This window comes from Erythrolamprus reginae, chromosome 5 (assembly GCF_031021105.1).
Source record: "Erythrolamprus reginae isolate rEryReg1 chromosome 5, rEryReg1.hap1, whole genome shotgun sequence".
NCBI lineage: Eukaryota > Metazoa > Chordata > Lepidosauria > Squamata > Dipsadidae > Erythrolamprus > Erythrolamprus reginae.
Window position 1 is genome coordinate 32,171,496 of NC_091954.1, and position 12,114 is coordinate 32,183,609.

The 12,114-nt window shown below is 43.1% G+C and overlaps 1 protein-coding gene across 1 annotated transcript in view; it reads right to left on the minus strand.

Annotated features, from left to right (window-relative positions):
• The window catches only part of CISD1 (CDGSH iron sulfur domain 1), a 57,843-nt gene extending 46,169 nt beyond the window's left edge, over positions 1–11,674 (minus strand). Inside the window, exon 1 of the mRNA XM_070752288.1 lies at positions 11,550–11,674. Within this exon, the coding sequence (XP_070608389.1) occupies positions 11,550–11,580 (31 nt within the window). The 5' untranslated portion in view covers positions 11,581–11,674. The remainder of the gene's footprint in view (positions 1–11,549) is intronic.
• Positions 11,675–12,114: the final 440 nt, after the last annotated feature.

Sequence of the window (12,114 nt, forward strand, 5' to 3'; positions counted from 1 at the left end):
AATTGAAGAAGGAACAAAGAGGGAAGGTGTTATTGAGAGGAGCGAGCCACCACATGTCCTGCCGAATTGCAGGACCGAGCAAATTCTGGGGAAGGGGCAGATCCAGCAGGCTTTTTAAAGACTAGGCTTGGTCCTATGCAGATTGGACAGCGAGCAACCCACGTGACTGATGTACCCGCTCTTTCAGTACGGAGAATGTTGCTGAGTTTGGGGTGCCAGGCGGGGTGCTGGGCGTTCGGAACAGAGGAACTACATTGAAAATGCAAGGAAGGCACGCCGTTCGAGTTAGCCGATCCCGGTAGAGGCAGCAGTGGCAGAAACTGCTGAGGTGGCTCTGGCGGCTTTCCTTCAAGGAGCAGTAGCACTGGAAATATTATGTCCATGCCCCAGGCCCTCCCCCCACTGCCGCCGCTGAATTGCAAGACTGAAGAGGTCGGCCAACAGGCTCTAAAGGAGCAGAGCTGTCGTCCACACCAGCATCATGTTGCTGGGCGGTGGGCATGGCTCGTGTTGTGATTCAGCCTGAGGCTCCTCAGGGACCGGCTGGAGCTCTGCCGGATCCATGCCCAGAGGAGGAGGACAGTGACCAGGAGGGGGAGGACCAGGCAGACGGGGGAGAGGAACGTCAGGAAGAGGAGGAGGGAGAGCAGCCTGAGACCCCCGGGGGGGGCTCTCCCCAGCTAGTAGCCTGGATTTATTGGATGAAGACGCACAGGCTATAATAGACATGAGGCAGAGATGTGCAACTCAAAGAAGGGGTTAATTAGAAAGATATTTCCATCCCTGAATTGGCAACAGCTGGGTTTGGGTGTGGTTCTCCTCAGCAGGGTTGAAAAGGCAGGCCCGCCCTTACAGTCTTGTGGAGAGTTATCAACTGGGAGTCCTGTGACTTTGCTTCGATTCTTGGCATCTCTGATCTTGGCTTGTGGCCTAGAAGGCTGAAAGACTTGGGGGAGGCATGGGTTTTATTATCTCCAGTGTTGTTTTTGCCAGCAAGAATCCTGTTTTATTGCCTGGCCTTCGTGAAACCTCTGTGAAGCTTCATCGTGTTCCTGTCTGTAAGAACAGTTTTTGTTACCTGTGTTTGCTTTCCAGTATATAAACTGCCTTTGCTTTTTACCAGTGTGTCTGGCTACTCTTTTTGGTTGGTGTTGGCGTCTGGGGGGACCCAGACAGAACAGCTCAGAAGAGCAGCTGTGGCAGGGGCCGCCTCTCCCCAGCTGAGGCAAGCGCCTGCCCTGCTGCTCTTCCCTGTACTTTACACATAAAACACAAGTAGTCCCTTTCCCCGGGGACAGGAATGAAAGCCTACCACCCCCAAGGAAGCCCGGCCTCTTCGCCACACCGATCCGCTGAGGGAAGGTTCTCTCAAATGGGAAATGGATACAGCAGACGCTGGAGCCACCTCAGATGGCAATAGCACTGACTTTTTATTCCCCCTCCCAACCGCGGGGACTGGCTCTGAGCCTGGCTGGCGGGTCTGCAGGTAGTTTCAAATCTAAACACATGTTCTCAGAGGAGTAGAAAGGGGCACCAACCCATTGCTCTGTCCCTTTTTTCAGAGTGCATGGAAGGCCGAACGAAGCAGGTTGAGGGAGGGCGGAGTGGCAAGAAAAGTGACTGTTAGGGTCTCTCACTAAGGGGTGTAAACCGAGGAACCCCAAATAATCAGTTTGGGGAGGGAAGGAGAAATTTCAAAGGGGGGGAAGCAAGATTTGGGGGGGGAAGCAGGCCGAAGGAAGAAACGGGCTGAAGGGCAGTCCTTCACAAAGTTTGGGGATGGGAGGAGCTTTTAAAGGAAGCCTGGACTTGTGGTGAGTTGCCGCCTTTTCCGCCCCGTTGGGAAATAATGCTAATACACACACACACCAGCACCACCCAATATCTGGGAGGGGGGTGCATGTGTTGTAGCCAGATGTAGATGCGGTTCGAATTTCGGCTACTTTTTTGGAAATCAGACGTTACATGTGGGCAGTGATGGGCTACCAAAATTTTTACTACCACACTGTGGATGTGGCTTATGCATTTTGTTTCAACATCTTTCAGTGCCAATTGGGTGCTCTGGGGTGGAGTTCCAAATTTTGCTCCGGAACTGCGTTCCTGACCGTTCCCGTAGGAGCCCATCACTGCATGTGGGGCATCTGCGTAGTTCAAACCATGGTTAGTTGGCGGCTTTTGAGGGAGATGCTAGTAAATACCTTAAAACTATCTCCCCACCCACCCTGAAGTTGCTTGAACTGTTACGCTTCCACAGCGGTCAATTTCTGGAATAGGTTACTGCCTGTTTTTATGTGTTTTTTTTTAAATTTGATAGAAAGCTGGATAAGCATGAAGTAAATAAAATAGCCCAAGAATTTAAGGGGTGCTCCGGTGACCCGTATCGACAAAAGCATCGTTTTGTTTTTTTATGAAAATGTGATTTCCTCTCCCACACTTCACTGAGTTTACCAGGTGTTGGGGAAAACAAAAAACAAACGCAACATGTTTTGGATCGCATAAGAAATACAATAGCGGATAGATTTCATTTGTATTCCCAGCAGTGCAACTGTGCCAATTCCCCATATTTCTATTTTGCCTTTCTGATAAGCGTTTCCTTTGAGAACTCTCTGAGCCCATGTTTGTCCTGATTTTCATCTCTGTGCCATAATCTTGCCAGGTTTGAAGACCCTTGCACTCCTAACCCCTAACTCAGGGGTCTTCAAACTTGACAGCTTTAAGACTAGAGGACTCCAACTCCAAGAATTCCTCCATCAGTCATGCTACCTTAGGAATAAGAGTTAAAGACAAGTCTTGAAGTTGTCAAGTTTGAAGACCCCTGAGTTAAGGGTTAGGAGTGCAAGGGTCTTCAAACCTGGCAAGATTAAGGTTTGTGGACTTCAATTGCCATTTCTGAGCTAGCACGACTGGTGGAGGAATTCTGGGAGTTTAAGCTGTCTTGAAGCTGTCAAATTTGAAGTTTGTAAAAAGTGTACATGATTTTTAAAAGTATTCATGGTTTTAAAAAGTATATATGGTTGTAAAAAGTATTCTGCTGCACTGGTGTTTTATTAAACAATATAACCCATTTGGTTCAGAATACTTTTTTCCTTGTTTTCCTCCTCTAAAATCTAGGAGCGTCTTATACACCGAAAAATACGGTATTTGTGAAACCATCAGGATTTAGATTACTGCCAATTTAATCAAATGTGAGCATATTGGTAACAAGATATACACTACGCAGGGGTCGACAAAGTTGTTCAGAATCTAGGAGCCAGCCAAAAAATTTAGGAGCCAGAATTTTTTTTAAGCAAACTTGGTTTTTTGCCGAGTCTCCACCTGACATCGCTTTCACCCCCTCCCCCCCGGCGCAGGCCTGGCTCCGCCGAGCCGGCTCTGCTGTACTCCCGTCGGGATCCGAGGGGAGACCGTTAGTCAGAAACCGAAACAGAGAAGAAGGAAAGGGAGACCGGGCCGGGGACGCGGGGGAGGGGGGGAGGGGGGAGGAGGGGTTACTGGTCGGAAGTCACCGCGCACGCGGCCGGAGGAGGAATGAACAAAACCTCACGCCGGGAGGGGAGGGGCTTCCGCTTCTCTCCGAAGGCGGGTGAGCGGCCAAGATCGGAGCGTCTGTGTGCGGTGGGGGGGAGTGAAGGGGTTCAAGTAGGAGGCGGAATGGAGGCAAGGGGGGGAGGGAGAGACGCACGCAAGCGCAGGGGACGCTGGGAAAGCAGCTCGCTCCGAGGTTGATGGGCGGAGCTACGGAAGCCAAGATGTACCATTTCTGGGCGTAAACACAAGGCGGGAAAAATATACTGTATATACATACAGTACAGCAGGCAACATTTTCTAGGCGCCAGACAACATTTTCTAGGCGCCACTGGCGACCAGGCGCCTGGGTTTGTCGAACCTTGCACTAGAGCTATCACCAGTTTTTTAATTATACGAATATCTTCATTTGATCTGCCTAGCATTTCTCTAAAAAAGAGAGACTGATGATCTGAAGAGCTTAATTAATATACTTCTCAAAGGGTTTCTTTTTACAGCCGCCTTTCATAATTAGGTTTTAATCAATAAAAGGTTACACTCCAGACCAGAAAATCATTTTGCAAGGCTTCTTGCTTGCAAGAACATGTTTTGCATTTTTTGATTCATTATTTATTTATCTTCCTGCATTTCTATTTAGATTCTTCTCAAAATTTCTAATTCTTTTGTGTCTGTTGTGTTATCATTTTTGTTACTTTTATCTCTCATCTTTATATCAGCAGGTAAAATAAAGTTAGAAGTTATTATACTTTTCTATACATACTAAAACATTAAAAATGTTTTTAAAAATCTAACTTTGATCAATGTTGTATAATCTAGTTTAAACAAGTCAAAAAGGTACTAAACAAAACAAAAAAATCCACTCATCCTTAAAGCGCCTATTATTTGACTTTCAAGAATAAAGAATTCTGTAACAGATCTATAACCTCTGATGAGATTTAAAAAACTCAGAATAACGGTTGCTTAGAAGTCTCATTTTCCTATACTGAACATACTTTGATATTTTTTGTCCCCTCAAAACATTTGGAATTGTTTCTTCCTGCTGAAAGACATCAGTGGAACATTCTGAGTAGGACTATTTTGTCCTGAGCATAAAATAAAATAGTACATTTTTCTGTTTTTCCTTATTACAAGGACATTTTATTTGTTTTTTGAACAAAGAAAATTACAGTTATATTTAAAAAGAATTTAGGCAGGTCCAAAGTTATTTACAGCATTATATCCCAATCTTCATAACTGTTAACAGCACACACTGAAAACTTATCTTCTGCTTTGCTTTATGTGAACATTTTTGTTTGCTTCACCTTTTGTAAGAGTACTGGCAAAACCAGAGAGAAATAAAAAGTGTGATCAGTTTAGTTTAGTATATTTATTTGATTTTTATGCCACCCTTCTCTTTAGACTCAGGGTGGCTTACAACATGTTAGCAATAGCACTTTTTTTTAACAGAGCCAGCATATTGCCCCCACAATCCGGGTCCTCATTTTACCCACCTCAGAAGGATGGAAGGCTGAGTCAACCTGGAGCCGGTGATGAGATCTGAACGGCTGACCTACAGATCTACAGTTACTTCAGTGGCCTGCAGGACAGCACTCTACCTGCTGCGCCACCCTGCCTCCCTTAGTTGTTAAGGAGTCACAAGCAAACTAAGTACAACCTCTACACCCCTGAATGCCATTTACCCTTATCTAACTCTAACCATTGGCCATAAGTTGAGTAGATTTACGTAGATTTTAGCCATAAATCAGTTAATTTGAACCTTCAGAGGTAGACCTGCAGAATTTTATTTTATTTTATTTTATTTTACTTTTGCCCAACACATTCCTTTGTAATAAAAAGCACACTTGGTTCATGCTCTGACAGATCTCTAGCTCAGGCTTAGGGAAAGATATTCCACCTGAAAAGAGCCATTTAGCACCTGATCTAAGAATTGGAAAGCACCTTAAACACAAGTGCAAGTGTGCCAGCCTCAGTGCACATCCCTTTCACGCAACTGTCAAATGCTGATCCTCATACATTTCGGATAGCAAATATTCTTGTAACAATTAGAATTTTTAAGAAAACTGTTCTGAAGATTGCCTCAAAGACAAAACACACCATTAAAATATCATACTACAGGTTGTCCTTGATTGACAATTCATTTAGTGACCAAAGTTACAATGGCACTCAAAAAAATGACTTATGACTGGTTCCTCTACTTAGGATTGCAGCATCTCTACAGTCAAGTAATCAAAATTCAGGTACTTGGCAACAGGCATGTATTTAACAGAATAAATGTTGGAAGGGATAACCCCTTGCTCAAGCAGGAGACCCTATACTGTAAGAGCAAACCTATGGCACGCGTGCCACAGGTGACACACGGAGCCATATCTGAGGGCGTGGAATTTCAGCTCCAGCACACATATGCATGCTGGCCAGCTGATTATCCTTCCAGAGGGTGGGGGAGACAGTTTTTGCACCCCCTTCCCAGTTTCGGAAAATCCTCTGGAACTTGTGGAGGGCGAAAAACAGCCCAACGGCCCAAATATAAATTTGTTTCCGAACTTCTGGTAGGCCTGTTGGGTCCATTTTTCACCACCCACAGGATCTGGAGGCTTTCCTGAAACCTGGGGAGGCCGAAAAAACAGCCCAACTGGCCTACCGGAAGTCCAGAGGTCTGCACACATATGTATGTGCGTGGGGGGGGTTTGTTGTGTACATATGCTTGGGGGGAGGGCATTGCATTATGGGTATTGAAAAAAAAGGTTCACCATCACTGTCCTATACCATTTCAAATATGACTGTCCAATCTCTTCTTAAAATCCTCCAGTAATGGATTTATTGCTCTGTCAAGAAATTTCTCCTACATTTAGCAATAGCACTTAGACTTATATACCGCTTCATAGTGCTTTTACAGCCCTCTCTAAGCAATTTATAGAATCAACATATTGCCCCCAACAATCTGGGTCCACATTTTACCCACCACGGAAGGATGGAAGGCTGAGTCAACCTTGAGCCGGTGGTGAGATTTGAACTGCTGAACTACAGCTAGCAGTTAGCTGAAGTAGCCTGCAATGCTGCACTCTAACCATCGCGCCATCCTGGCTTTTAACCCCCGTGTTCTGTTTGATAAAACTCCCTAATGTTATGTTTCCGGGTCTATTTGACCCGGACCGCAAATTGATCATTTTAGGTACTTATATTTGGTCTTTTTGAAAGCTTTTTTCACTTGGAAACAGGTTTGAACATTTCTGCACACATTGAAATGAAAATTGAAATGGAAAAAGTAATGCTTATTGGTTTATTTTGCTGATAAAATGTGCGCCCCCACCCCCACCCCATTTTTGTGAAATTCTTTTCAATTTATGGATAGTTTTGCTTGCAAAATGCATTCTATTTTACTAAACCTGGTGTGGGATTGGTAGCTTGAACATTTCTGAACATAATGATATGAAATTGAACTGAAAAAATTGATGCTTATTGGTTAATTTTGCTGATGAAATGCGCCCCCCCCCCCCGTTTTTGTGAAATATTTTTCAATTTATGGATAGGTTTGCTTGCAAAATGCGTTCTATTTTACTAAAGTTGGTGTGGGATTGGTAGCTTGAACATTTCTGAACATAATGATATGAAAATTGAACTGGGAGAATTGATGCATATTTGTTTATTTTGCACATAACAGTCTCCCCCCCATGTTCAATTATTTCAATTTATATAAAAATTATGCTATTAATTTCAAACTTACATACTTGTTTTTAGTAAAATGGATTTCTTTCATAAAAGTCTGGCTACCATGTGCTTGCTTTTCAAAATGATATTCCAAATATTTCTAGCCAAATATATATAAAAAGTGAAAATAATGGCACACAGCAAGGCCGAGGGAGGGGGGGGGGGCTTTCGTGGCCAAAATAAACAAGTAAGAATAATTTTTTCCAGTTCATTTCTATTTTTCTTACGATCAGGAATGTTCAATTTAGTGTATCAAAACTTTTGGGGGGAAATTCCTTAGAGATTTGTAGCCTAAAAAAATATAAATTGACACGAAATTCAGGAAAAATGGGGAGAGGGGCTTTTTGATCAAAATAAAAATATAAGCCTCAATTTTTTCAGTTCTATTTTCATATCATTACGTTCAGAAATGTTGAAACATGTTTCCCAGTGAAAAAAGGTTTCAAAAAGACCAAATTCAAGTACCTAAAAAAATTCTATTTGGTCCGGGTCGTATATGATCCAAAACACACTCAACGTGATTGTTTTCTTTGCCCAGAAAAAAATTAGCCCCTGCCCCCCCACCCCCAAAAAATATTTTTATGATGATCAGCAATTTTAAATTGAGTAAATGAATGCCTAAGATATTAAAAATATTTTGGATTTGCAGCCTAAAAAAAAGTGAAAATGGTTGCAAGCAGCTGGGGGGGGCGCGAGGCCTTATTTCTGATTTTAAAAAACCAATAAGAATCATTTCTTTCAGTTCATTTATATTTTTCTTATGTTCAGAAATGTTCAAACTACCAATCTTTACTTTAGTAAAATTGAACATATTTTGCAAGCTAAACTATCTATAAATTGAAAAAAAGTTCACAAATAAAAGGGGGGTCTACCTTTTATAATAAAAATAAACCAATATGCATAATTTTTTTCAGTTCAATTTTCATATCATTGTGTGCAGAAATGTTCAGACTACTTTCCAAGTGAAAAAAAAATTCAAATTGACCAAACATAAGCACTTCAAATGAAGAATTTTCAGTCCGGGTCAGGGTAATCCAGGAACAGTACAAGTGTGACTATCTTTTTTCCCACAAGAAAGAAACCCACCACCACCCAAAAAAAATTCTCATAGAGAGAACCCCTGAAATGATGAAAAGTCATAAAATTTTAAGTTTCAGATATGTAGGGAAATTTTTTTACAGGGTCTCAAACTTTGATTTCGGGTCTCACAGGCCCCAACAGAACAGTTACAACCTCCCGGGATAATAATATCACCATCCATATATTCCCAGCCAGCTTTTGACAATGAGGATTCTCCTGACAACCACATGATTCCCTTAACAACTGCAATACTTTGCTTAACAACTCTGGCAAAAAGAAACCAGCCATAAAATGAAGTGCCACTCACTTAAACCACCTTGCTTAGCAAAATAAAATGTTGGGTTCAATTGTGGTCCTAAGTCAAAAATTACCCCTAGCTGGTTAAACATTGCTTTATGACATGCCCTTTTCTATTTCTACTTCACAGCAGGTAAGTAATATTATTCAACCAGGTTAAAATTTAAAGGAGGCTAAAGGAGTAACAGGGCAAAGGTAAGAAATAAAACAACGAAACATAGAAGATTGAGGGCAGAAAAAGACCTCATGGTCCATCTAATCTGCCCTTATACTATTTCCTGTATTTTATTTTAGGATGGATATATGTTTATCCCAGGCATGATTCAGTTACTGTGGATTTACTGCTGCTGGAAGTTTGTTCCAAGCATCTACTACTCTTTCAGTAAAATAATATTTTCTCACCTTCTAATCTTTCCCCCAACTAACCTCAGATTGTGTCCCCTTGTTCTTGTGTTCACTTTCCTATTAAAAACATTTATCTCCTGAACCTTATTTAACCCTTTAACATATTTAAATGTTTCCATCATGTCCCCCCTTTCGCTTCTGTGCTCCAGACTATGCAAATTGAGTTCATTAAGTCTTTCCTGATAAGTTTTGTGCTTAAGACCTTCCACCATTTTTGTAGCCCGTCTTTGGATCCGTTCAATTTTATCAATATCTTTTTTTAGGTGAGGTCTCCAGAACTGAACACCAGTGCTCTATACAGCGGAATCACAATCTCCCTCTTCCTGCTTGTTATACCTCAAGCATTATACTTGCTTTCCCTACCGCCTGACTGCACTGTTCACCCATTTTGAGACTGTCAGAAATCACTACTCCTAAATCCTTCTCTTCTGAAGTTTTTGCTAACACAGAACTGCCAATACAATACTCAGATTGAGGATTCCTTTTCCACAAGTGCATTATTTTACAGTTGGAAACATTAAACTGCAGTTTCCATTGCTTTGACCACATCTAGTAAAGCTAAATCATTTGCCATATTACAGACACCTCCAGGAGTATCAACCCTATTGCACACTTTAGAGTCATCGGCAAATAGGCAAACCTTCCCTACCAAACCATCCCGTCACTCACAAAGATGTTAAAAAGAATAGGACCCAGAACAGAACCTTGTGGCACACCCCTTGTAATCAGGCTCTGCTCAGAATACTCACCATTAACAACAACCCTCTGATATCTACGCTTCAGCCAGCTGCAAATCCACCCAACTATCCAGGGATTAAGTCCAATCTTCACTAACTTATCTATCAGCTCTTTATGTGGAATCGTATCAAATGCTTTGCTGAAGTGCAGATAGGCTATATCCATGGCACCACCTTCATCCAGCACCTTTGTGACACAGTCAAAGAAATCAATGAGATTAATCCAACATGATTTGCCCTCAGTAAAGCCATGCTGGTTTGGGTCCAATAAGTCAGTGTTTCCCAACCTTGGCAACTTGAAGATATTGGACTTCAACTCCCAGAATTCCTCAGCCAGCAAATTGTCAAGGTTGAGAAACACTGCAATAAATTATTGGATTTTACATGCTGATTTATCCTCTTTTTGAGTAGAGTCTCCATCATTTTAACTATAATTGATGTTAAGCTAACTGGCCTGTAGTTACCAGCTTCTTCTCTACTGCCCTTTCTTGAGGATAGGCACAACACTGGCCATTCTCCAATGATCAGGAACATATCCTGTTAAAAGGGATTGGTTAAACAAATCAGTCAGGGGGACAGCAATCACAAAACTCTGGGGTGGATGCCATCTGGACCCACTGCCTTATTTGTCTTTAATCGTTCAAGTTTTTCTAAGACATCGGCCTCTGAGATCACTGGAGCTGAATCCCTACAGCTGGAAGCAATGCTATATCCATCCATAATATTATATTGTAAGCTGCCTTCTGAGAAAACTGAACAGAAGTAGCTATTCAAATGGTCAAGGATCTCTTTATTCCCATCAATGTATGTATTACAGTATTCCCAGTACTAAGCTTTGTGATGCGGCATTTTTTCTTCCTCCTATCATTAATATATCTGAAGGTTTTAGCCCCCTTCTTTACATAGTTGGCAATTCCTTCCTCTTTTGAGGCTTTAGCAGCATATATTATCTGTTTTGCCTCCTTCTGTCTCATTTTATACACCTCTCTGTCAGCTATACTCTGACTGGTTTGAAAGAGAACCACTTAAACATCGCAATCTATTGGAGGGCCATCCACATTGTTTTGAAAACAAAACCCATCCTAATTAATTTAATTTAATTTATGTTATGTTATGTTATTGAAAACAAAACCCATCCTAATTAATTTAAGTTATTGAAAACAAAACCCATCCTAATTAATTTAATTTAAGTTAGCTGCCACCCAATTCCAACGGGTCTCAATTAAGGAAACCGCCTATTCGGAGTGAAACATGTCACGACACGAGTTTCTTTCTTCTCGGTGTATTTTTGTTAAAAAAAAGTTTCGCGACAAGAGAGAACAGCGGGGAGGGGAATAAACAAGACCCGCAAAGGGGGAGGACATAAAGCGAGCACTCCCAACTCCTGAGAAGGTAAGGAGTCGGGGGCGGGTGAGTAGATGGAGGGCACAACACTACAACAATCTTGAGACGCGCCCCTCCCTTGAGACACATCCCCGGGGAGGAGGGCGGGAGGGATACTCTGTGAAGGTCGCAGAGTAAGCCGGAGCAGGCGTTCTCCGTTCGGTCCGACTGAAGCCCGGGCTTTGGCTTCGAGGGCAGCCGCGCACGTGGGGATGAGGGCGAGAAAGACACGTGTAGCCCCTTCCTCCCAGGATGGGTGAGGTGCAGCCTTTGGGGAAGAAAGGGAAATAACCGCCCCCTGAGTTGTCGCCGGGGAGAAAGAACTACCCACACAGAGAGAGAGAGAGTAAACCGATACAAGAGGCTGCCCCCAAACACAGATACACACACACCGCTTTTCCCCCTGCGCGCTCTTACCCTTCACGCCGCAGTTCGAGCTGTGTCCCATCCTCTTCGTCCGGCTCCACAGGCGCTCCAAGCAAAGGACACGCGAGGTTGTGCCCAGAGGGCGAGCTGCGCCTGCGCGCGAAGGTCCGGAACATGGCGACGAAGGAGGGTCGTTTGCTTTTAAAGGGGAAGCTCAGGGCTAGGCAAAGTTGGCTCTTCTATCACTTGTGGACTTCAACTCCCAGAATTCCTGAACCGATCATGCGAGGTCAGGAATTCTAAAGTCCACATGTCATTGAAGAGCCAACTTTGCCTACCCCTGGGCCAGCTGAGTCCTAACCAATTGGAATATCCCGCACACACCCGCACACACGCACACACACACGCGCACACACACACTTTGAGAGGAAAGGATGCTGACGGGATTCGTTTCATGGCGCTGGGTTGACTTTCCCGTAGGCTACGTTAGGGACAGATGCTAATCTATGGTTTGGTCCCCGAATGAACCACAATTAGCAGAGCGCCTTTAAAACAAATTAAACGGCCATCTCTGACTCACTAGTGCAGGTCTGTCCAACTTTGGCAACTTTTAAGA